We start from the raw sequence: 26,976 nt of genomic DNA on the forward strand, positions 1-26,976 counted from the left end.
AGCTTTGTAAAATTGGCTTAGTCTTCCCCCCACTGGTGTTGTGTGAAGGGGTTGAGTGACATGTGAGTCACTGTTTGGTTGTAGGGGTTTTGGGACCTTGAAATTTTCCCTGGTTTCTAGGGAATTGTCCCCCTCTGTACTGGCCCCGAAAGCCTCCCCTTTGATACTGTCCCTGGTAGGTAGACGGTGTGGATTGTGAGGTGCTGGCTTGTGTGGCTTGACCCCGAAACCCCCCTCTGAAGGGTGCTCTGCGAAATGTGCCAAAAGTGCCTCTGCCCTGCGGGGAATAGAGTGCGCCCATGGCCTTGGCCGTGTCAGTGTCCTTTTTAAATTTCTCAATTGCCGTGTCCACATCAGGTCCAAACAATTGTTGTTCGATGAACGGCATATTGAGCACTGCCTGTTGTATCTCGGGTTTAAACCCGGATGTGCGCAACCATGCGTGCCTTCTTATGGTTACCGCGGTATTTATTGTTCTTGCAGCTGTATCCGCTGCATCCATAGAGGAGCGTATTTGCTTATTAGAGATATTTTGTCCCTCCTCAACTACTTGTTTTGCCCGTTTCTGTAATTCTTTGGGTAGATGCTCGATGAGATGCTGCATCTCATCCCAATGGGCTCTGTCATATCACGCTAGGAGCGCCTGAGTTCGCAATGCGCCACTGGTTTGCAGCTTGTACAGCAACCCTTTTTCCAGCTGCGTCGAACTTGCGGCTCTCTTTGTCCGGAGGTGGGGCGTCGCCTGATGTGTGTGAGTTGGCTCTCTTGCGAGCTGCCCCTACTACAACTGAATCTGGTGGCAGTTGTGATGTGATGTGATAAAAGCAGGGTCCGTGGGCGGTGCTTTATATTTTTTCTCCACCCGTGGAGTTATCGCTCTGCTTTTGACAGGTTCTTTAAAGATCTGTTTTGCGTGCCTTAGCATTCCCGGGAGCATAGGCAGGCTTTGATAGGTGCTATGGGTGGAGGAGAGGGTGTTGAAAAGGAAGTCATCCTCAAACAGGTTCTGAGTGTAACGACACGTTATGGAACTCTGCTGCCCTAGCTACCACCTGTGCATACGCTGTGCTGTCCTCAGGTGGTGAGGGCTTGGTAGGGTACGACTCTGGACTATTGTCTGATACTGGGGCGTCGTATAGGTCCCAAGCGTCCTGGTCATCTTGGCTCATGGTGGTATGAGCTGGTGAATGTGACGGAGTTTGTGCCGGTGATGTATGAGTTACAGGTGGAGGAGAGGGTGGTGGAGTTACTTTCTACACCACTTTTGCTTGTGGTGTTTGTTCTTGTGTTTGGAACTCGAGTCTCCTTTTCCTCCTGATTGGGGGAAGAGTGCTGATCTTCCCTGTCCCACTCTGTATGAAGATCCGCTTCTGGGTGTGGTCTACGTCAGTGGTTTGTAACTCTTCTTCAAATCTGTGTTTGCGCATTTGAGAGGACAGTGATTGTTCCTCTGAATACGAGCTGGCAGTCGGTTCGGTTGCTGGGCGTTTTGGCACCGAAACTATGTCTTTGCTTGTTTTCGGCTCTGAGGAGAATTTTCTCTTTTTTGTAGTCGAGCCTTCTCGGCGACGATCATCCTCGGTGCCGCTGTCTCTGCGTCGAGCAGCTTTGGTTCCGCTGTCTGGGCGTCGACCCTTTTCGGCAGCACTTTCTCGGTCCCGAGATTGCTGCGTGCCTGTGTCTCGACCCGAGTCGGACGATCTCGGCACCGGTTCGCCCTTTTTCGGTGCCGATGGACGGTCACCTATTTTATGGGTTGAGCCATGGCCTGTTGGCAGTGGCGTCCCCTGGGCCTTGTCTGTTTTCCCGTGTGGTGCTTGTTTCGACGTCTTACTCACGGTTTCTTCGGCGTCAAACTCCTCCGAGTCTGATTCATGGATGGAGAAGGCTTCCTCTTCTTCTCCTTGTTCCTCAAACCCTCGTTGTCCTGTCGGCGTGGACGCCATTTGCAACCTTCTGGCTCTTCGGTCACGGAGCGTCTTTCGGGACCGAAACGCACGACAGGCCTCACAAGTTTCTTCCTTGTGCTCGGGCGACAGGCACAAGTTACAGACCAAATGTTGGTCTGTATATGGATATTTACTATGGCATTTAGGACAGAATCGGAACGGGGTCCGTTCCATCGGTGTCGATGTTACACGCGGTCGGGCCGACCAGGCCCCGACGGGGGTCGAAGTTACCCCGAAGGGCTACCGGAGCTCTTCACGATTCGGTGTCGATTCTATCTAACCAGATACCGAACGAAACAATACCGACGTAGTTTTCCGAAGTTCTGACTATCTTTCCGTCCCGAAACCCGGAGCGAAAAGGAACACGTCCGAACCCGATGGCGGAAAAAAAAACAATCTAAGATGGAGTCGACGCCCATGCGCAATGGAAACAAAGGAGGAGGAGTCCCTCGGTCTCGTGACTCGAAAAGACTTCTTCGAAGAAAAACAACTTGTAACACTCCGACCCAACACCAGACGGCGGACTATGCACAGCATGTGTATCTGCAGCTACACATGCCACCGAACTCTTTAGTTCCAGGTGCCACAATTGCACCTCATATATAGTTAACAGGCCTTGGAATGTTGGGAGTGGGATGTACTGTCCTTGAGAAATTTCCATGAGGTCTATCAAACACATTGAGGGGCAATCAGGAGGACTTGTTCCTGTGTACATTTTTGGATCACCTACAGTATCACTGGAATCAGTGAAAAAGCATAAGAAAATATCCCTGACCATTTTACCTACAGGGCATTGCCCAGTAACTCTGAAAGGTACAACCTGGATGCGAAGCTTTGGCAATTCACGTTTGTGCGGGTTCCAAGAAGGTCTACTTTGCAGAGTCCCCCAGAACTGGGAGCTCTGCCTTGACAATTCGTGTTTTAGTTAACACCTGTGTGTGGTTTTTGCTTTTCTGCTTACCCTGTCCACTTCTGTGTTTCTTTTCCTGCTATGTGCATTGCCACTACTGATAACTTGTTCGCTATCTCCCATCTCAATATCTCCCGAGTCAAAGTCCACAGCCTGTAGGGTCTTGTTCCACCTTATTTGATCAAGTAGCGCATTGTCAATGCATTGCCCGTTTCAATTAAAATTGTCCTTCTTGTCACATGTTTCTGTAAGCCTTTAGTGCCAGAAACATGGTCTTCAGATCCAGCACGTTTATGTGTTTCACTGCTTCCGTAGGGTCCCAGATAGCTCTGATGTTCACCTTGCCCATGTGAGTTCCCCATCCCAAGTGGGATGCATCCATTGTGATGGTCACTGAGGAAGTTGGTGGTTTGAGTGGTTTCCCCACTGTAAGTGTTTTGAGTTTCCACCATTCCACCAATCTCAGAACCTTGCCTTTAATAACCGTTAGATCTTCCCAACTGAATGGGACCATTGCAGTTGGACCCATTTTTGTATTGGTCTCACATGTAGTCTTGCGTGTGGCACCAGGGGAATAGAGGAAGCCATTATGCCAGTCATTTTGCCCACTGCTCTCATCGTCAGGCATTGCACCTTCTGGCAATGGCAACTCTGCTTTATAATTGCTTCGACCCTCTTGTACGCTGGGCTCGCTTTGGCTAAGAACCCAATTTTGCCATCAGGAAAAATTTCTGGGTTCTGTGATGATTTCTCATAACTGATGGAGAACCCTAGAGTGTGTGTAAGGTCTGCATCACCTTGCTGATGTTCTTCCTGCATCGACTACTGGTTTTTGCTTTCACCAGCCATTCGTCTAAGTATGGATTAATGTGTATTCTGAGACGTCTGAGGTATGCTGCAACTGCAGCTAGACATTTTGTGAACACCCATGGTGCTGATTTTATTCTGAATGGCAATGCCTTGAATTGGTACTGTGTCGTGTTCACTACAAGTCTAAGAAATTGTCTGTGGCATTTATGTACTGGTATGTTCAAGTAGGAATCCTTGGGGTCTGTGGTTGCCATTTAGTTTCCTTTCCCTATAAGGGGAATTACCTCATGTTGTGCGGTCAGCTTGAATTTTTGCATCTTTATGAACTTTAGTGACCTTGATCCAGATGGGTATTAATGTTTTGTCTGATTTTGGTGCCAGAAGGTGGTTTGAGTAAACAATTTTGAGTCCTTGATTCTGGGGAATTCTTTCGAAAGCTTCTATGCTTAACAATTCTTCCACTTACTGTTGAAGTTATTGTTCGTCTAATTTTATCTTCTTCATCTTTGGTATTATCGCTGGGAGGTGATTTTGTTACCTCTATGCAATAGCCATATTTTATGATATTGTAAGGAAATGCCTCCTTGGCATGGTTACCTCCTAACATTTTGCCTTTGCTGATGCTAAGTTTTGACTGAAAGTGTGCTGGGACCCTGCTAACCAGGCCCCAGCACCAGTGTTCTTTCCTAAACTGTACCTTTGCTTCCACAATTGGCACAGCCCTGGCACTCAGGTAAGTCCCCTGTAACTGGTACCCCTGGTACCAAGGGCCCTGATGCCAAGGAAGGTCTCTAAGGGCTCCAGCATGTCTTATGCCACCCTGGGGACCCCTCACTCAGCACATGTACACTGCCTCTCAGCTTGTGTGTGCTGGTGGGGAGAAAATGACTAAGTCGACATGGCACTCCCCTCAGAGTGCCATGCCAAACTCACACTGCCTGTGGCACAGGTAAGTCACCCCTCCAGCAGGCCTTACAGCCCTAAGGCAAGGTGCACTATACCACAGGTGAGGGCATCTGTGCATGAGCACTATGCCCCTACAGTGTCTAAGCAAAACCTTGGACATTGTAAGTGCAGGGTAGCCATAAGATTATATGGTCTGGGAGTTTGTCAAACACGAACTCCACAGTTCCATTATGGCTACACTGAAATCAAACTTCTCAGCACAATAAATGCACCCTGATGCCAGTGTGCGATTTATTGTAACATGCACCCAGAGGGCATCTTAGAGATGCCCCCTGAATACCAATATGACTTCTAGTGTGGGGCTGACCAGCTCCTGCCAGCCTGCCACAACCAGACGAGTTGCTGGACACATGAGGAGAGTGCCTTTATCACTCAGTGGCCAGAAGCAGAGCCTGCACTGGGTGAAGGTGCTTCACACCTCCCCCTGCAAGGACTGTAACACCTGGCAGGGAAGCCTCAAAGGCTCACCCCTTTTGTTACAGCCCCACAGGGCATCCCAGCTAGTGGAGATGCCTGCCACTCCGTCCACTGCCCCCACTTTTGGCAGCAAGGCTGGAGGAGATAATTAGAAAAACAAGGAGGAGTCACCCACCAGTCAGGCCAGGCGCTAAGGTGTCCTGAGCCAAGGTGACCCCTGCCTTTAGAAATCCTCCATCTTAGTTTTGGAGGATTCCCCCAATAGGATTAGGGATGTACCCCCCTCCCCACAGGGAGGAGGCACAAAGAGGGTGTAGCCACCCTCCAGGACAGTAGCCATTGGCTACTGCTCTCTCAGACCTCAACACATCCCCTAAATTTAGTATTTAGGGGCACCCTAGAACCCAGGAAATCAGATTCCTCCAACCTGAAGAAACAAGGACTGCTGACCTACAAGCCTGCAGAGAAGATGGAAGACGACAACTGCTTTGGCCCCAGCCCTACCGGCCTGTCTCCTGACTCGAAAACCTGCAACCAGTGACTCATCCGACAGGGACCAGTGACCTCAGAAGACTCAGAGGACTGCCCTGAACTAAAGGACCAAGAAACTCCCATGAGCAGCAGCTCTGCTCAACAACAGCAACTTCTTGGCAACAAAGAAGCAACTTTTAAAGACTTCACGTTTCCCGCCAGAAGTGTGAGACTTCCCACTCTGCACCCGACGCCCCCGGCTCGAGATCGAGAGAACAAACACCACAGGGAGGACTCCATAGCGACTGCGACCCTGTGAGTAGCCCGAGACGACCCCCCTGGACTCCCACAGCGACACCTGCAGAGAGAATCCAGAGGCTCCCCCAGACCGCGACTGCCTGTAACAAGGGACCCGACGCCTGGAACCAGCACTGCACCCGCAGCCCCCAGGACCTGAAGGAACCGAACCTCAGTGCAGGAGTGACCCACCAGGCGACCCTCTACCTAGCCCAGGTGGTGGCGGTCCCGAGAAGCCCTCCTGTGCCTGCCTGCACCGCTAGAGTGACCCCCGGGTCCCTTAATTGTTTCCTATCTGAAACCAGACGCCTGCTTTGCACACTACACCCGGCCGCCGCTGAGGGTGAGTTTCGTATGCCTACTTGTGTCCCCCCCCCCACCAGTGCTCTACAAAATCCCCCTTAGTCTGCCCCCCGAGGACGCGGGTACTTACCTGTTGGCAGACTGGAACCGGAGCACTCCTGTTCTCCATAGGCACCTATGTGTTTTAGGGCATCTCTTTGACCTCTGCACCGGACCGGCCCCGAGCTTCTGGTGTGGTAACTTTGGGGTTGCCTTGAACCCCCAACGGTGGGCTGCCTATGCCCAGGAACTGAGACTTGTAAGTGTTTTACTTACCTAACAATCTAACCATTACTTATCTCCCCCAGCTGATATTTTAGCAGCTGTTCCAGAGGGGTAAGCTATGGTGGGCTTAGACAAACCGTACCCAAAGAAGGGGAAAGGGACTGCCATAGTTTTCATACAAAAGTATCAGTGTACTTTTTCAGCTATTAATATTTCTGATAGTGAAGTGGCGGTCTTTCTGGTCTATTGCCGACCAGGGTAAACGTCAAACGTTTTGACAGCATTAGCAGATATTTTACCTTCTTTGTTACTACAGTATTTCCGTTTTTTAGTTCTGGGGGACCCCAATCTGCACTTTGAAGTCCCAGAGTGCAAAGTAGCCTCTGTGCTGGTAGAGGATTTGGAAGCTTTCCGGTGCTTCCAACTTGTCCATACACACACTCATATTAAGGGTCAAACTCTAGCCTCAATTTTTGCTAACTGGGATGGGGTAGCTGCGAGCCTCCTATCCCTCTCACTTGGTCAGACCACTGTGCTATCCCTTTTCAGATTTGTATCCCTAGTGCTTCAATGAAGGTAAATGTAGGCAGATAGAATAACTCCCACAACTGGAGAAGGGTCACTTCGGCGGTCTTTAGACGGAACAGAGTGATTTGCTGTTAAATCTTCCATAAAAATGTAGACGAGGCGAACCCTCAGCTAGAGAAGTGTATCACGTGTGTGCTGGACTGCATTGCTCTAGTGACATGTCAAACGGCGAGGCGGAGTAAACCCTCGTCCGAGTGGTTCAATGAAGAACTTTGGGCATTAAAAAAAAAAAGTCTGTAAACGTCTGGAGATATGGTTGTGTCGCAACTATAGAGGAGGAAGACACCTATCGCATAGCTCTCAGAAACGCAGGTTAAGAAAAACGTAACTTTTTTTTTGCCAATAAAGCTGAGCAAGCGAGGAATTCTTCTTGGGAATTTTTCTCTATAGTAAAAACTTTGTCCTCATTGGAGAGAGAGTGGTCCCGATCTCTACACCTAAGGAAAAAAGGTGTGACGTAATTGCCCCTTATTTTTGTGATAAGGTGTCCTAACATCTATGACTCTTTACCGATAGAGATGACCGGGGCCCCTTGTCTCAATGTATAGATGCTCAAACTTCTGCATTAATTATGCTGGACTTAAGCACAGTTTTCGACACCATCACCCATAGCACCTCACCGGAATAGTTGTGGATGTATGGGGTTGGGGGGGCGGCTCTGCGGTGGCTTGCTTCCTTTCTCCAGTATCGTACCTTCCAGGCAACTCAACAATCGGTCACCTTTTAGGCGATGCTGCTGCAGCAGGAGTTACCACAAGTTACAGCTTTGGGCCCCACTTTGGTCAATCTGTAAATGCGCTCACATGCAGATGTAATGCAGCGTCCTGGATTCATGATCATATCCTACTCATATGACACACAGCTTTATCACCTTTGCCCAGGATGGTGGACTATCCGCTGCCCAGCTTAAATTCTTTCAGGTTGATCTGTTGGAATGGATGTCTCGAAGCTGCCTTAAGCTCAACGGCGCAAAGACTAAGTCACTGCTTGTGGGAAAACAGCCTTCACTGTGGTCCTCAGCTTGGTGGCCGGATGTGTTAGGGCCTGTTCCAGTAACTAAGCAGAAAGTGAAAAATCTCTGTATCTGGTTTGATGCAAATTTATCTTTTGAGGGCCAGATCTCCTGTCTGACAGAGAAGTGATTTGGCATTTTAGAAATGCTCGGGAAAATTTTAGGATTCCTCAAGATGGAATCCAGGAACGCTGTAGTCTGGGTCTTAGTTACCTCAAGGCTTGACTACTGTAATGTGTTGTATTTGGGTGCATCGCAAGGTAGGTTGGCCAAATACAGAGAGTACAAAATGTGGCAGCATGCTCCTCAAACATCCCAAGACAAGCCTCTATTGGAGCTGTTCTTAGCAGGTTACATTGGCTTCCTATTAAAATGAATGTTTCTTTGAAGGAATGGTGCTTTTGCCATAAAATCTTAAATGGGAGCGGCCCCTGCTATTTGCACTCCTTTGTGAAAGGTATGTTCCAAATAAAGATATTAGATCCACCGAAGCCTCCCGAGCAGCCATCACCAAGATTACAAGAGCATGTTTGGGTGGTCACTCCTTTGGATTTCTGGCATCTAAAATGTGGAACTCCCTGCTGACTGACATAAGACGAACATTCTGAGGCTTGCTTTCGGAAGAAACTTAAGACCATTTTTTTTAGGCAGTTGTAAAGACCTGGTTCAATAGGCAGCTGTAAGCACCTTTGTGGGGGCGGATGCTGTTAATGTGACTGCGCCGGGACACTCCGTTTGGAGTAACCAGGCGCTTTAACAATAAAAATGGTTTATATTTTCTGCAGTGTAGTCATCTTGAACTCAGTAGTGGATACAGCAATTTTTTTGGCTAATGTATGAACTTACCACTGAGGGGAAGTATCATCTTGCTACCCATCGCTGTGACACCTCTTATCTGCTGTCTTCTCTCTTTTTAGGGTTGAGCGCTCCGTCCCTGTTGTAATTGGTCTTTGGGCTGTTAACCACGCCCATGGTACGCTTTTCACTTTCATTGGTTCGTGGGTTTGCCTTTTAAAATCCCCTTGCTTTCATTAGTGAAAGGAATGCACACGTCATGCCCTTTCTGGTATAAGCCCTCCTCAAGCGCACAGGCCAACTCGATGTTTTCAGCCTGGTTTCTGCACTGCTTTATCTTTTTTATTTCCATGCAGCACAATTGTGCTGTGTTTTACATAGCACAATTGCGCATTTTTTTTCCTTTCACTTTGTGTGGCAAGAAAAGTCCAGTTGGAAGTTTTACAACACAAATAGGTCTAACTCAAGCAAATGCAACACCCGTTGCTCGATTTTTTTTTTTTTTTTTTTACAGGTCGATTACTATAATTTTTAACTGTTTTAGGTATATTTTACAATATTCAGGTGATCTTGTGTTTGCGTACTTATTGCAATATTACATTTACATTCCCAACCAGCGTAGATTAGGTTTTATATTTGGTCCTGATTAATTGCCAGGGATTTACATCATTGTTTGAGCTGCCAAGGATCATTGTCTCCAGAAAAGCCACCCCTATTCATGTCAAGAGGACCAACATATTATCACTCATAAGGCACCTCCATTTTTAGTCGCACATTCCCCAATCTACACACACAGCACCTTCACTCACATATTTCATAGCGGCATCTTTATTTAAAGATTCCTGGCAAAGAGCCCCCAAGGGGCCCACTGGGCATTGCAGCACCGGCCCAATGAGGAGCTGTCCGATGATGAAGCATAACACCCACCTGGGTGTGTGAAGGCTCTTGCTTCTAATCAATCCGATCTGTCTGATCTGCCTGACCAGCCTTTACTGACCAACAGCTTCTTCCTCTCTCCCTTCACTACACGGTTTAGGAACAGCATACTTTTGTTTGCTTAACGGGAAGTTTTTGACCACAACTCAAGTATCAAACACAGGGTACCGTCCTTCAGAATCAGAAAGACTACAGAACACACTCCCAGAACCATATTATGAAGAATTACATCGTAGGAGGACACTTTCTTCAGGAGGACATTAATGCCATCTAGTTGAATGGAGATATGATTGACTTTCATGCAACTGGTTCTGCTTACTTAATTTGGATATGATCCTATAGATTACCCCTACCGGAGAGCACTCACTGTAGCGTGAGGTGAAATTATGCCTCAGATGAGAAAATAACCCCAGCTTTAATCAGAGATGAATAGTGTGGCTGATAGCAGTAAAGACTTCATCAGGTGCCAGTAGAGCTCATGCCTTATGGGCCTTCACACCTGATGTTTTGCTATGGTGAGAAACAGCATTCCCAGGCTGCAGGGTATCTTGTGTTCTGTAACCCAATTTTCCCAGTGGGATGTTGGTATCATTTACAAATGGGCAGTGTGCTGTAATATTCATTAGGCCTTCACAGTGTATGCATCCCTCTTCGTTCCAGTTCATCATCCAGATCTTGCCAGGAAACATGTAAAAATATTCCCTTTTAAGAGGCATATTAAGGATGGGACATGGTGTCTAGCTAGAGTGGTGTAGGTGTCCCTAACTACTAGGCTCCCCGAAGAAGTCTGGAGCAAGGGCTATGCCAGGCCCCTAGCTTACCAAACTTAGGAGACAAGATCCCAGATACTAACTGCAGTGTGTACCCCTAGTTAGCAAGTGGTCTTTCCTGTGGAAAGTACCAAGTGACAGAGTGGTAAGGCAATTGCAAGTGCTTATCCCACTGCTGCACCACCCATGCAGGAAACTGGCCTGGTGTGTGGCGAGTACCTATGGTATTATCACCTTATACCAGGTCCAAGGATCCCCTATTAATGAAGTGTAGGCAGTGTCTAGAAGCCATGCTCTCTAGAGGTAGCTGTGGATGAGCAGCCAAGGGTTATCTAGGAGGCATTCAAAGCTCATGCAATACCACTATAGTAACAGCACTTACACACATGAAAGAAAACAAAGGCTCTTTATTATTAGAGTAACAGTGCTAAACAGTAGATAGGCAATACTCCAATAGGAGGTGAGTAAATACACTGTATATGTACAGTAGCAATCAGAAATAGGCATAAAAAGAAATAGAAGACAGTGAAAAGCAACTGCATTGTGGTTGCACAGTCAGCTCAATATGGCAATGGTGGGAACTGAGGAGACTACGGTATTCTCGGAGGTACCCAGTGCTTAATTTGTAACAAAATAAGTGCAAGGGCCCAAATCAGGAGGCCACTAACTTGCACTGCCCATTGACCCTGCCAGCGCTGCCAATAACAGCACTGCCACCACACTACTAATCATCAGAGTCCTACAAGTGAGACAATTCAAACTATTCAAAGCCCTCTAAAACTACAAGAATAGCTTGGGCGACAGGAAATAGTAATTTTTAATGTACATTTCTAAATTAGGCAGAAGTCACACCATGTGGCAGACTGTCACAAGCACCAGTGTTGACAACTAAGTGGCGTTGCAGGGCACTGGAAACAACCAGCACAAATTAGGCACTGGTGGCACCACAACAGGGTGTATAACAAAGTATCTATGTGTATTCTTAACCATTCATCACTCTTCTCGATCAGAACTGAGACACGAGGTGAATGGTGTGGAAAGGGGCAGAGGTTGACTTAGTTTTTGATTCTGACACAAAACAAACAAATTAAAAACATACTTTTCAAATTGTGGTGACTTCAGATGAGCCAATGTGGAGATGCGTTTAGGTGGGGGTGTATGTAATTGCACTGGCGTTTAGAGAGAGAGGAGGGGAGGGGGGGGTGGGGGGGGGGTGTGTAAGTCATACGTTCAATAAACACATTAACCAATTCAAATGATGGTGAAATGTAGAAAGAGGAAATGGAGTATGAAAAAAATCTGTACCATCCGTTTAGCTACTTCTACATAGGTTTGTCAGACCAACATTCAATTTCTCACCAGGATATTAACCGAAATCAAACACTTACCAAAACTTTAGATGCTCCCACTTTCTCCTTGATTTCTGTAATGCAACCGATTTCTCGATTTTGAACTGTGAAGGTGCCACTGCATCCCGCAACATCAAAAAGGAAATTTTTTAACATCACTCTTCCGTTTTCAGTAAGGCCAACTTCAGGGTGAAACTGTACTCCATAAAGTTTTTTCGATTCATTGGCTATTCCTTTTGCCGCAAAAAAGAATGCAAGATAATGGAAAGCTGTTATGATGCTCTACCCAGGTTGCTCAGTCAAGTATCAAGTATTTGCTTTTTTCATTAAGCATGAACACATAGCATGCAATGTAGGATCGGAATTCAATTATAGGTACAGCGGAGCCCCTTCATTACACCCAAGGCACTGAAATATTTTTTTCTCACCTTGGAATTTTAAACTTCTTAATTCCCACCACATCATGTGCCTGTTCAGACCTTCAATGGCACCAGATGTAATTTTCATTAGTTTGATACAGAAATAAGCAATTTTTACAATGTGAATAGATTGCCCAAATAGTAATTCACAAAATTTGTGAATCTGGCAAGCCCATTTATAGTGCTCAGTAGTATGTAACTCTCACTGCTCCTATTTCCAAACCTGTGACTATACAAGAGTATGTGAAGTAACTGATTAAGACAAACTCTTCGTGTAAGGGACAAACCAAGGGTACTGGTATGAAGAACTGCACTATGTTAGCTACCTCAGGACTGGCTAAACGTCCTATAATGGGATGAGCATCCAGTTACCAATCCATTTTTTAAAGTTGAACTCTGGAATAGTAATATTTTCAGTCAGGTAATGTCCATCACCTTAATAGTTTGGCCTTCTTAGTTTCTACCAGTTAACACCAACATTCTTTCAAATAGAAATTAAGTAACCCAAAGTTGCCTGAAAATCATTCCGAAAACGTTATATATAGTACCTGGGAGAGTTATAAAATCCTTTACATTTGATATGGTATCCTGCTACTGTTTTAAAAAGTATGATTATTTTCTCTGTCCAGATCTGAAAATACTATGAAATATTACCCAAAGGTTCCAGTTAAAATCCTAATAACACCAAATATGCTATATCATCTCTTGGGAGGTGCTCAATGATTTGCAAAGGGTATAATTCAATCTACTCTTAGTGCAATTAGGAAAATCTCAAATAATGTATTACCACCTTAGATTCCCGATTCAACTATTACAGTTACTATGATGCTTGTATGAATCTGTCTGCAAAGAATAAGTTACTTACCATGGGTAACGCTTTTTCTGGTGGATACAATAACTACCTGTGGATTCCTCACCTAAAGAATTCTCCCCTTGTGCCAGCCCTCGACGGAAATTTCTTCTAGCTCTGCACGTCGACGATGATGTCACAATCGCCCGACTCCACACAACGCCACATGACGTCATCCAGGCAATAAGAAGCCCTCGTCGACGTGCAGACGTCAGTTTTCACCATTTTTTACGTGCCATAGAGGCAAACAGGTTAAACCTAAAGAGTACACATTCATCCAGAATAGATGAAAATAAAACATTTAATATAAAACTCAACAAAAGTCACAGATATGACTGCTCAAACAGAGATAGAAATAAATATATATGAGTATAAATCCAGTCCAAAATGTCCCTTTCACTATCTTAATGTGCAAAGGAAAAGTATATACAATGAATACAACCATATGCATGAAACAGCTATATACATATATTACAAGATCAAGGATGCGCACCCAAAGAAATCTTGGTTTGACCAGACAGGCAACGGGGAGGTCGGTGGGACGCTGAGGAATCCACAGGTAGTTATTGTATCCACCAGAAAAAGCGTTACCGAAGGTAAGTAACTTATTCTTCTGATGGATGCACCTACCTGTGGATTCCTCACCTAAAGAATAGAGTCCCAAAGCAGTAAAACCTCCGGTGGTGGGTGCCCGAGTGGTCAAACCAAGAAATCTTGCAGCACCAAGCGAGCAAAATGGCCATCCCTCCTAACCTCAGAGTCCAAACAGTAATGTTTGGCAAAAGTATGGAGGGACGCCCAAGTCGCTGCCCTGCAGATGTCAGCCACAGGAACACCTCTAGCCAAAGCTGATGAAGCTGCTTTGGCTCTGGTGGAATGGGCACGAATCCCCACAGGTGGATCCTTCTTCGCCAAAGAATAGCAGATCTTAATACATAGAATGACCTACCTGGATAGCGTTCTCTTTTGGACCGCTCTACCTTTCCTCTTCCCCACGTATCCAATGAAGAGCTGTTCATCCTGTCTGAACTCTTTCGTCCTGGCGACGTAGAAGCTCAGAGCTCTTCGCGGATTCAGCCGGTGGAGCCTCTCTTCCTCTTTGGATGGGTGAGGTGGAGGGTAAAAATGAAGAGAGAGTAATCGACTGCCCCAGGTGAAAGGCTGTAACAATGTTCGGTAGGAAAGCCGCCTTGGTCCTCAACACCACTTTGTCCTTAAAGAAAGAAAGGTATGGGGTTTCCACGAGAGAGCCTGAAGCTCGCTAACCCTTCTGGCAGATGTTATGGCCACCAGAAAAACAGTTTTAAATGCCAGGTACCGTAAAAACAAGAATGCATTGGTTCGAACGGAGCCCCCATAAGAAAAGTTAAAACTAAGTTAAGATCCCACTGAGGCATACCGAATGGCGTGGGTGGATACCTATTAGTGAGTCCCTTTAGAAACTTTAAAACAATTGGTGATTTAAAGAAGGACGGTTGATCAGGAAGGCACAGAAAAGCAGATAGTGCAGACAGATAACCTTTAACAGCAGCAATCGCACAACCTCTCTGTGCCCGATGGAGTGCAAATGACAAAATGTCAGATAAACCAGCTTTTAAGGGTTCTAAACTATTCTCTCCACACCAGCTTGTAAATTTAGCCCAACGATTAGCATAGATTGACTTGGTGGAGTGTCGCCTGGCTGATAAAATAACTTCCACCACATCTGGAGGGAGAGAAAAGGAACTCAGATTGCCCCCGTTCAATCTCCAGGCATGAAGATGCAGGCTCTGGAGGTGGGGGTGTAGAATCTGCCCCTGCGACTGCGAGAGGAGGTCCACCCTGCAAGGGAGACGGAGCGGAGGGCACTGAGAGAGTTGGAGAAGGTCCGAATACCACACCCTTCTCGGCCAATCCGGAGCTATTAAGATGACTTGAGCTCGGTCTTGGCGGATCATCCTGAGAACTCGAGGAATCAAGTGTATGGGGGGGGGAACGCGTAAAGCAACTGACCCTTCCAGGACATCTGAAACGCGTCCCCCAAAGCTCCTTGCACCGGATACTGGAGGCTGCAAAATAGCGGGCACTGCGCATTCTCCTGAGTTGCAAACAGATCTATTTGTGGATATCCCCACATCCGTAAGATACCCAGAACTAGATCTGGATGAAGACGCCACTTGTGATCGACCGAGCTGCGTCGACTGAGAATGTCTGCAAGCACGTTCAGGACTCCGGCCAAATGATGTGCAACTAAGCAGATCTTGTGATCCTGAAGCCAGGACCAGAGACGAAGAGCTTCTCTGCAGAGAAGATACAACCCCACTCCTCCCTGTTTGTTTATACACCACATCGCGGTCGTGTTGTCCGTTAGAACTTGGACTGATTGACCGCGAATGGAAGGGAGGAAGGCCTTGAGCGCCAGACGTACTGCCCGCAACTCTAACAGATTGAGATGCAACTTCTGTTCCCCCGGAGACCAAAGGCCTTTGATTTCCAGGTCCCCTAGATGAGCTCCCCACCCTAGAGTGGAAGCATCCGTTACCACCGTGGTCACTGGAGGAGGCAGCGAGAACGGCCTTCCTTGAGACAGGTTGTCGACCGCTGCCCACGATCGAAGATCCTCCCCAGTGTCTCTGGAGATCTTTATCGAATCTTCGAGATCCCCTTTGTGTTGAAACCACTGCCTGCGGACGCACCACTGGAGAGCCCTCATGTGCCAGCGTGCATGAGTGACCAACAGTATGCAAGAAGCAAACAGACCGAGCAGACGAAGGACCTTGAGGATTGGAACTACCGCTCCATTTCGAAACATCGGAATCAAAGCCTGTATGTCCTGAACCCGCTGGGGTGGAGGAAAGGCCCGATTCAATGTCGTGTCCAATACTGCCCCTATGAACAGGAGGCGTTGAGAGGGCTCCAGGTGAGATTTGGGTATTTTGACTGAAAAACCCAGGTCGTACAATAATTGAGTCGTCGACTGGAGATGGCACCGCACAAGCTCCGGAGTTTTGGCCTTGATTAACCAATCGTCCAGATAGGGAAACACAGCTATCCCCCTTCTACTGAGCTCTGCTGCTACCACCGCCATCACCTTCGTGAAGACTTGAGGTGCTGAAGTAAGACCAAAGGGAAGGACCGCAAACTGATAATGCTGTGATCCCACTACAAACCGGAGATACTTCCTGTGCGATTTGAGGATCGGAATATGAAAATGCGCGTCCTGCAAATCGACCGACACCATCCAGTCTCCTTCGTTCAACACCAAAAGAACCTGTGTGAGGGTCAGCATTTTGAACTTTTCCTGTTTGAGGAACCAATTCAAAATCCTCAAGTCCAAAATCGGTCTCAGTCGACCATCCTTTTTGGGAATCAGAAAGTATCTTGAATAGCACCCCTGACCCCTCTCTTGCTCGGGAACCAACTCTATTGCACCTTTTTGTAATAGGGATAATACCTCCTGCTGTAACAGGAGAAGATGGTCTTCCGAACAGAAGGATGGACAGGGAGGGAAGGTCGGAGGGAATTCCCAAAAGGGAAGAGCGTACCCCCTCTTCACAATGTCGATGACCCAGGAGTCTGATGTTATGACCTCTCACATTGGAAGAAAAGAGGCAAGTCTCCCCCCTACCGGAGACGAATGGACAGGGAGTGGTGGAGGACTACGGCTGCTTTCCTTGCTGCACCCCTCCCGAGGAAGAGGCAGAGTGCTGCAAGGTGGCCCCTCTCGTACGGACTCTGCCCCTGCCCCTGAAGGATCTGTAAGGCAGGGTAGAAGTAGATTGTTGTGGTCCTTGCAATCTTCCTCGAAAGGAACCACGTCCAAATCCCTTAAATCTCCAAAAGCCTCTGAAGGTGGATGAGGCCGACGACTGGAGTCCCAAAGACCTAGCTGTCGCTCTGCTCTCTTTAAAACATTCCAAGGCAGAGTCAGCCTTAGAGCCGAAGAGCTTTTCTCCATCAAACGGAAGATCAAGGAGTGTGGCCTGCACATCCAACGAGAAGCCTGATGATCGAAGCCAAGACTGCCTTCTTGAGACTATGGTCGTGCCCATAGCCCTAGCCACTGAGTCCGAAGTGTCCAATCCAGACTGGATCACTTGCGTCGCAGCCGCCTGAGCATCCGCTAATAGTTGCAGCATCTCCTGGGACAAATTAGGGTGGCCCTTCGCTTCTTCCATGAGGGCATGGATGTCACGCCCCAGTATACATGTGGCATTGGAAGATTTTAGGGCCATACTGCAAGATGAAAATGTCTTTTTAGCAGTATGGTCCAACTTTTTTGACTCCCTGTCCGCAGGGGCCCCAGGAAACAAACCAGGAGAGGATCTGGAAGAACATGAAGCTTGGACCACTAGGCTCTCCGGAGTTGGTTGCCTGGAAAGAAACACCGGATCCCTAGGCGCCGACCTGTACCGCCGAGCCACCGCTCTGTTGACAGCAGCGGTGGATACAGGTTTCAGCCAGATATCCTTAATGGGGTCCAGCAGAGCCTCATTGAATGGTAGAAGAGGCTCAGCAGCAGCCGACGTCGGATGGAGGACTTCTGTCAATAAATTTCTCTTGACTTCCGCGGTAGGAAGGGGAAGATCCAAAAAGTCTGCAGCCTTACGAATGACTGCATGAAAGAAGCAGCTTCCTCCGTGACCTCTCCAGGGGAAGCCAGATCCCATTCCGGGGTAGTGTCAAGGCCACTAGCTGAGTCCAGACCCTGGAAGTCACCTGAGGGCTCTATAACTTCTCCTTCCTCCAGGTGTTGCCTCACGTACTCCTCCTCCTCCAAGAGACAAAGGGCCAGACGTCTTGACTCCAAGCCTGGAGTCGACAAGGCGTCGGCCGACGCCGGTAAGATTTTCGTCGGCACCGAACCTCGGATTCATCCAAAGCCGGAGACTCCGGCTCCAAAGTGTTCTTGGATGTCGATCGGATCCGAGGTGAATCCAACGGCGCCGTAACAGGTGTAGCCATCCTGGGCGACGCCGTAGGCATCGGCGCCGCTTTAGGTGCAGCAGACAAAAATGGGGTGAACGGCGCCGACCTGTAAGATGCCGGAACACCCAAATCATAGGCCAAAGGGCCAGACGGACCTGCATGACTTCCACTCGGCGTCATGGAAGCAAAGATGTTATACATAGCGTTTAAAAACGCTGCAGGATCCGATCCCGGAGTCGGGAAAGCCGGGTACCGCTGCTGCTGCACCGGCAAAGCTGCTGAAGAGGGTCCAGCTAACTCCTGGCCCAGAGAACCCTCAGGCCTCTGGGGAGGCTTGACCTCAAAGACCGACCCAGGTGACCCAGTCACTATGATGATGCCGAGACCTCGAAGATCTCGACGAAGACTCCCTCCTATGATGCCTCTCCTTCTTATTGGACCGGGCCAAGAATAACTTCGCCTCCCTCTCTTTAAGTGCCTTAGGGTTCATGCGTTGGCACGAACCGCATGCCTCGACTTTATGGTCGGAACTAAGGCACCAGAGGCAGTTTTCGTGGGAGTCGGTAACCGACATCCGACCCCCGCACTGGCTACAAGGTTTAAAGCCGGATTTTCTAGGCTGTGACATCGTAACCGCCGTTGGAAACAGTAGCTCCCTGTGAGCCTCGAAGAATTAACCGTTATTCGGGCACGGAAAAAAGGGAACTGACGTCTGCATGTCGACAAGGGCTTCTTATTGCCTGGATGACGTCATGTGGCGTCGCGTGGAGTCGGGAGATTGTGACGTCATCGTCGACGTGCAGAGCTAGAAGAAATTTCCGTCGAGGGCTGGCACGAGGGGAGAATTCTTTAGGTGAGGAATCCACAGGTAGGTGTATCCATCAGAAACTACATTTACTCAAGATGAGCCACAAAAACCTACTATCAAAAGTTTTTGTTTATGATGTATATGGAGGTAATCAATGTATAGTCCTGTTAAATGATATGTCTGCTCACCACGGGTCCTTGCTGGTTTTTGAATTTCAAATTTAGCATTAACTGGTCCGATATTAGACGTTAGATATGAGATACACTCTGATGGAACATTTAGCAAAATGATGGTTCTGCATGATGTAGGTACCTTTGGATCCCTTTTAGCCACACAAAATATGGTAAAAATTAGTTCATGCTTTAGGAGTCTTGGGTATAACATAATATCAACTCACACTTTTTGACTCATTTTTTAATTAGAACAACAATATAGTGCATCTCTCACATAATACAACTTGACCCCTGTGGAGTTTCTTTAGGAACCATGAGGCTTGGGAGAGGTTAATCCAAAGCAAAATAAAAAACAAAATGTAAGACTCCTATTGTACACAAAGTTATGCAATGTAGAATATAAACCATCTCCAAAACAGAATCAAGATAGGCAAAAGAAAAGTGGCAGAAAAAGGAAGCAAACAGTCTATTTTGTAAAACAAATATGCTTCTCTGTCCACAAATTCAAAACATCAACATTAGCACCCGTCAAATAGTGACTTAAGCACACCTTCTGCATGATTTGATCTGTCCTAGTGTGTGCAAAGAATTAAATGCACTGCATCCACGATTTGCGGCAGATTCTACCTACACGGATCATGGGCCTAACCCCCAATGTGGGTGTATTCTATGTGGAACTTATAATCTGATTACAGGTGCAAACACCCATATGTGCCAAAATGCAATTACCAGCCATCAGCAACTGGGCCTAGCAATTTTTGTCCAAGCATCTCTTATTACAGTGCCCTGCTAATTGGGAATATGTAGGGTTGAGTAAGCGAACATTTGTAACTTTAAAGAAATATCTTGTGTCATGAAGGTTTTAGTGTGCTCTGGGTACACTGGTGTATGTTTGCATAGAGGTCCCAGTGACAGCAGCTTTCCAGAGTGATAGCTTATTTCAACACATGGTCCCATTGAGAGTGGCATTTGGGGAAGCTTTCACACAACTCTGACTGCTCTCACACCTAACCACCTGGGAAGTCCAAGAGAGCAAGCATTTCACTCAAGGCAGTACATTTAATGCACACAAAATTCCTTCCAGCTATACACCCCGGGCACTTCTGGTGCACCAGTCAGAAACATCAGGCAGGATCCACACATTGAAGATGGGTGAACTCGCAGGCGGGACTGGCTTGGTAAGGGGAATGTGGTTTGCCTTGTCCTAAAAAGAACACAGAAGCGCAAATGTGGATCGCCGCTACCTGCATCACAGCACCCAGAAGGAAACAGGTGAGTTGCAGTACATCAGACAAAGAACACAGTGAGAGAAAATGCCAGCCATTCGGAGGATTTAGAAGCTACAGGAGAAAAACACAAATCAGACATGGAATTAGGAGCAAGAATAAGTTGACTCTCAAACTGTGTGCTTTCCCTTCTGAATTCACTTAGAACCGTTTAACACATACCAGGATCACGAACCATGGCATGTATAAATAATGGCAATTGGCTGCAACAGACTGGAGGGTCTAAATAACTCGTTCAAAGGAGAAGATGCAACCAGATAATTTGGTGTACCTCAGTTTATGGCTAAAACTGGGACATTTCTTGTGCTTCCAGTCTTATTTTCCAAAGACTCTAAAGGTAGACTCAAGGCATAAAGTTTGGAGGTTGACATAGCAGTTACCTCTGAAGAAGTGTCTCCCACAAAAGCAGTGACCCAGCCGGAAGAGGCATCCCTCAAAAGGATCACTCATCCGCCATATTATACAAGGTAAAAAGCATATACAGCACACACCACCCATTTTTCCTTTCAGTGCTGTCAGATAGCAGTAACAGCACTTCACGGAATGGCAAACTGTGGTCCCATACTAAACTCGTATAGCCCGAATTTTAGCTAGTCTCGACCTTTGTTTCATGTGAGAACAGCAGTAAACATAACGCAGTTCCTGACCAGGCAGGTAAGAACTCTGGAGCAAGATGCCACACAGAACCATATTCTTCAAAATGTACCTTTCTTGCGGCAGACAATTTGGTTAAGCAGGCTTCTAGGTATGCATACTTTTGCTAAAGCCTCCAGCAGCCAGCTACATGGGAAGGGAAAGCCCCAACTCCTCACTTTCAGTCTGATTCACAATAACTGATTTTGATTCTTCCCAAGAGGGAGGCCCAAAGGCAGGGACTATTATTCGCAAGACACGCGTCAGTCAGGACTATGCCAGTTTTCACCATGTAAATCCAGAGGCCAGACCTCCTGTACTAGGAAGGTTCAAAGCCTTCTTTTTTGTTTTTAAAGCATTTATTACAGAAAACAAGTACTAGTAGTGGTCCGAAAAGAATACACCCAACAGATGTATCAGTTACAAGCGGTACAGTGCTATGAAGACCCTCCCGGTATACCTTCCTCCGGCTCCAACCCACGACACCCACTTATCGGCCACGGTATCTTATGTAGAAATAAGGGCTCAGTGCAGGAAGCCTGTTACTTGTGACCAAGCAAGCTACTAAATCGCTTGTGGTTTTTTCAATCCTATTTCTATTGTGGTGCTTTCCACCCTATCATTGGGCTAAAGATAAGAGATCAATCCGCTCCATCTCCTTCCAGATACTTACTTCTTGAAGTACTTCTTTGGTGTCCACTCAAGCAGGAAAACTGTAGTCTTCCATTCTGCATTGTGTTGATCACATTCTGGTAACGATCACCATTGTTTGCAAACATAACAATAGCAAACAATGTTAATGTAACTACATTGTTTTAGTACTGTACTTTTGTTTTCAGGAACGTGTGTATGTTAATTATTTAATGATCACAAACAGTTCATAGCAGTGGTTCCGAACCTTTGGTCCAGGGACCCCTAGGGGTCCGCAATGCCTCATCAGGGGGTCCGCGACTGCTTAGAAAATTAAATAATATTAACAGATTAGATCCCCAGTTTTCAGTAGTGACTCAGTGGGGGGGTCCCCAGATTCCAATAATTATTCAGTGGGGGACCCTGGGTTCCAGTAATGATAAAGTGGGTGTCCACAGAAGTCCAAAGGTTGGGAAGCACTGGTTTATAGAATGCATAGTCAGGTTCACTGGTTTTACTACTATATGGTTATTGTTATTTTGTAACGTGTTACAGATACTTTCAACCATTTGAAACTCTTATGGCCTGTAAATATATATTTCAATTGTTAAGCAATTTTTAAGCATTGTGCACTCATCAGTCTTTCTGTATATACATTTATTTAGAGGAATTGTGGAAACAGCTTTGTACTTAGTCTAGACTTGCACTGCACCAGTTCTATTACACTAGGCCTCAATGCTCATCTTTGGTTACGCACAAGGTCAAGAACACTAAGTGAGGCCAACTTTCCATTGCAGGTAGGTAACCCAACCCAGTGGCTGGTGAAGACCCCCAACATTCTCACTTCGAATTCCTTGGTGGTCCTTGCAACCGTGTACCTTGAATGAAGAAAAAAGTATGCTACCATTTTACCCAGTCTAAATGAAACGTAGAACACTGTTCTTGCAAGGTAGGTCTTGACCAATCTCAACATCAAGGCACTGGAGCGCATCCTCCAAGAAGGGATCTTCTAAAAATCAAGAAGGGGAAAACAGTATCCAGATTATTGTGGGATTCTGAGCCAATGCTGGCTCAAAATAAAGGAAAGTTTGAAGGACCAGACTTTTTGGGTGAAACCTTCGGCAGAGTTCTCATTATATGAGACACCTAGTCACCCCCATCCTTCAGGCTGAGGTGATCACTGCTAGGAAAACCTCCTTGGGTGAAAGAAGCTTGATGGATATTTCCTTCTGGGTTCAAAGGTTGCCCTCCTGCTCTTTCAAACTCCAATACTCTTATTAGCTGCTAGCAGTCACCTTCTAGTGAAGTTAAACTACCCAAGAAGAAGCTTCTCAGCTTGTGCGGCATCCTAGGGATCCTCACCTCAGGAGAAAACAGACTGAGTGGTGGCAGAACCAGTGCAAATTTACCAACTCTTCAATGCTGGGATCGGAGGTCAGGATGATGGAAACTGGGAATATCCATTCCACGCTCCTCAAAAGGTTATCTGATCATGAAACCGGTGTCGCCTCAGTTTCTTTGGAACTATAATCAATGAACCATCACTAAAAGTCAGTGAGAAAGGGGACAAAACATTAATGCCCAGATTACTAAATAGTAATCTTCACTACACAGAGTACTGCTCCTCCGGATATCGCCACTACTCTCTTTCTAAGTGAGACTTGCACTACTCTGGGTGAAATGGAAGATATACTGACTTAGGATGCATTAATTGCTAAAACAGTTAGCGTGGTGAAGGGTCAGCTTCATTATTAGAAATAGTAAGGCAATCTGCCTTCAAATTGCAGTGAAAAGCCCCACACTTGTGGGTATGTGCGAAATCAAACAAATGGCATGCAAACTCCAACCCTGGAGAAGAAAAAAAAAAAAAAATACAGACATGCCCATTCCCGGCTTCCATTAATTGAACACAGTCATTTTTTTTTCGGTGTAGAGGGAAGGGACTTCTCAGCAGGCACAAATAATTGACATGGGGAGAGAAATTTTCACAAAATTACACAAATTCTCATATTGATATCACTTACTGACACAAAACTGGATGCCAAGTAGAAAGGCAGAATAACTTATTTATTATTATTATTTTTTTTAACACAAAAGTACTCCTGGGCTCTACTAGGATTTGGAAAGAGCCTCAAAGCAACAAAACCCTTCCTGTTGATAAACACTTCAGATATATGTGCATTATTGCCAGATTTTAGCTTAACACAAATTGTAAATTTATTACCATTACGAAGGACAGTCTTAAAACCTGGTGTGTAAAAAGGGACATATAATTGATGAAAAGTCAAAGTTAAAAAGTAATCCTATTGTACTAAGCTTTGATAGATTTCTTGTACATGTGCATCAAAAGGGCAATTTGTCTGAACAAGAGCGAAACAAATGCACAATTTTGATTTTACCACATCTAAACTGACTTGTCAAAAGAAAATGTTTGAGGGCACCTAAACTGTAAGCAAGCAACAGTCAACTAAACATGAAAGTGTCAAGGCACTGCAGTCCTTGTGTAACACGCATGAAAATGATCCCGTTAAGATTAAATGAATACTGTGTTTGTGCAGCCACAGAGTAAAAGTAAATACAACTATTCATGAATATATGAGGTTACAAAAACTGAACCTGTACATTAAGGTAAACAGAACAAACCATGAATAATATTTTGATTACCTGCTACAATGTTTCCAGAATGTGCAACAACCTTGAAACCATCAGCTACTTTGTCTACGCTGTCTCCATGTGTAAGCAAAACCACCTCTTCTTTCTGAAGACCCCTATACGTAAAAGCAATAGAATTAAATCACATAATATGTTGCAACTAAAGAAATAACAATTAAGCAAAAAGAACACACAAAAAAAAACCATCAAAGTCACTTATTTGTAATACTAGCTCTGGGTTATGTGTATCCTCATTGAGTTCATAAACACAACACTCTATGACCATGAGCTGATTCAGAGAACACTTTACGAAAATAAATTAAGAAAAGCCTTCTAAAGAAAATATTTTTTTTATTGTAAAAGCCTTTTGGAATCTAAACGTCTTTTGCAAGATTCACAGAGATGAAAATCCTTTCATGGCTTCCCTAAATTGTAGGGGGTACGTCTTCTCAGAGCAACCCTATTCTTGGGGAAGTGTGTAGTTCCAATGAAAGCATTATCCTTGCATCTTCCTACCCTTTCAGGCTAAAGTGACAACAAGCAAGAGTGCATCCTTCCAGGAGAGTTCCTTAAAGTACAGATTCTTCATGAGCTTGAATGGAGCACCCATTTGTTTTGAAAGGGTATATTTGACTCCCATAGCTAAGACTGTGTTTCGCAAGAGGATAAACTCTTCCAAAGTGTGTAAAATTAAATTTAGTTTATGAGACAGCAACAGTCCACAAAACAGCATATAAAACAAAACTATAGAAATGGAAAAGCAATTCATTTGGTATAATTGTTAACAATTTTAAATTATTTGCCAACATTATCACAGCACGCAGTCTAGTCTTAACAGTTGATTTAAGAATTTCACAGCCTGCACAACATTATAAATTTTGAGGCATGCTTTCCTTTAAGTTTGAAAAGTGAATACATCAAAAAAAAAAAAAAAATTTATCCCTAAACCACATAATTCAGTTCAATATATAGAGTACTCTTTTGTCCAACTCTTTCATTTTGGAACTCTTTCCCATTGTTGGTTTGCCCATTCTGCATTTAGGAGCAACGATCTATTATCAGGAGTCAGTAAAGTAAACAGGAAAGGATTAGTCCTAAATCAGGTTTAAATTCTGCCAATTTTCTCAAGGAGCTTTCCTCTCTGTATATAGGCCAGGTGACCTTTTACTGCTGTCCTGGTAAAGAATTCCTAGAGTTAATTACATTTGGACCTACTTGACCATTAGATGTTGGCCATCAGCCCATTTGATTTGAAGCTGACACACATGAAATAAGAGGTAATCCCTTGAAGTCTCTCTAATCACACTTTATTCAAAGCATTCTCCTACACTTTTATGCTATCACCTATTTCCAAACCTGCTTGCTTTTTGTACTATTCAAGAGCCATACAACTCTCTCATTTTGTTTTGCACACATCCTTAAGGGGCTGGTGCTCCTTAAAAGAAAACCCCTCTATTATAACTGATTTCTCTAAAGCAGCCTCAATTACAACCTGCTTCTTTAGCAAGTATATTACGGAAATCAGTCTACTGAGCCCAGAAAATCTTTGCAATTTCCTCAGCATCCCCATCAATTTAAATCCGAACACTTAAATTAGATCGGGTTCATTCAAAAGCCTGGCTGTTTGAACCTGAAATCGTAATTTGTTTCCTGGTGAACTACGGTTACTATCACCATGTTACAGCTAGCATTTTCTTCTGAAAACATTGCTCCAGGGGTCCTAAGACTCAACTATTTCTTTTCTGTGATGATGGGGCTCTCTCATCAGGTCCTGGGAAAGAATGGGCACTACTGCTTGAATCTGCTTATCTCCACACTTATGTGAAGAATAAGAATAACGTTCAGAGGATTGATATCTCTCAGGACCTCTTATTTCTCTCATATTGTATCACCTTGCTCTTCATTTCCACAATCAAGTGTGGGTTCTTTCAAATCTGACCTAGGATTTCACACTCTACTCATGGGAAGTTTAACGCCAGCTTCCTTTTGGAAGTTTTTAACTCTTACCTCCTGGTTTTTAATTGGGGTTTCTGTGGTCTCACTCCTAGGATATCTTGCCCAATGAAAACATACTGGAGATATAGTTTTTGACAGCTCCACCGCTTAATGATCTCATGGAATATCAGATTATCTTTGGTGAGTTCCCAATACTGCTACACCGTTTTTTATATTACAAATAACTCTCTATCGGGTACTGTGTTTATGTTTCCTATAAGCTTAAGTCATAAATTCTCTGCATGTGAGGCTTCATGAATTTCCTGCAAGTGTTTTAAAACGTCTGCAACACCGTTATTAAGGGTATGCCATGTGAAGTTGTGCACAGAGTAGAAAATAGGCTTACCCTTGACACTAATGTTGAATTGGTGCCATCAATAATACAATAGCATCCTTTCACCTTTTGGCTGGTCATAGTGTTGACTTTTTTGCAGAAATTGTCAGTTGTTTCTTATTCAAAAGAAAATTATTTCTTCTTTTTTAGTGACCCTCACCCACTCTAGTAATGGCATGCTTCATCATCTGGACCTCCCTGGCTCCTAAAGGTCAGGGTGGTCTCAACCACCTTGCACCTTATACGAGGTCCAGGCAACCCTTATTAGCTAGTGAGACAGTGTCTAGTAAGCCAGGGCTCTCTAGCGGTAGCTGCGGTGAGCAGCCCAGACTTATCTAGAAGTGTAGAGCACTAGCAATACCTCAGCGGTCACACAGCAAACAATCACACCAGAAAGGAACCACACAGTGTTGCAAAATAATTAAAGGTACTTTATTAAAGTAACACTGAA

The 26,976-nt window shown here is 45.5% G+C and overlaps 1 protein-coding gene across 2 annotated transcripts in view; it reads right to left on the bottom strand.

Annotated features, from left to right (window-relative positions):
* GMPS (guanine monophosphate synthase) overlaps positions 1–26,976 on the bottom strand; it is a 529,284-nt gene that overhangs the window by 336,942 nt on the left and 165,366 nt on the right. For both annotated transcript variants that reach the window (XM_069213299.1, XM_069213300.1), the window contains 2 exons: positions 24,209–24,312; positions 11,877–12,070 (listed from right to left, as the gene is read on the bottom strand). In XM_069213299.1, the coding sequence (XP_069069400.1) occupies positions 11,877–12,070; positions 24,209–24,312 (298 nt within the window). The remainder of the gene's footprint in view (positions 1–11,876; positions 12,071–24,208; positions 24,313–26,976) is intronic.

This window comes from Pleurodeles waltl, chromosome 11 (genome assembly GCF_031143425.1).
Source record: "Pleurodeles waltl isolate 20211129_DDA chromosome 11, aPleWal1.hap1.20221129, whole genome shotgun sequence".
Classification (NCBI taxonomy): domain Eukaryota; kingdom Metazoa; phylum Chordata; class Amphibia; order Caudata; family Salamandridae; genus Pleurodeles; species Pleurodeles waltl.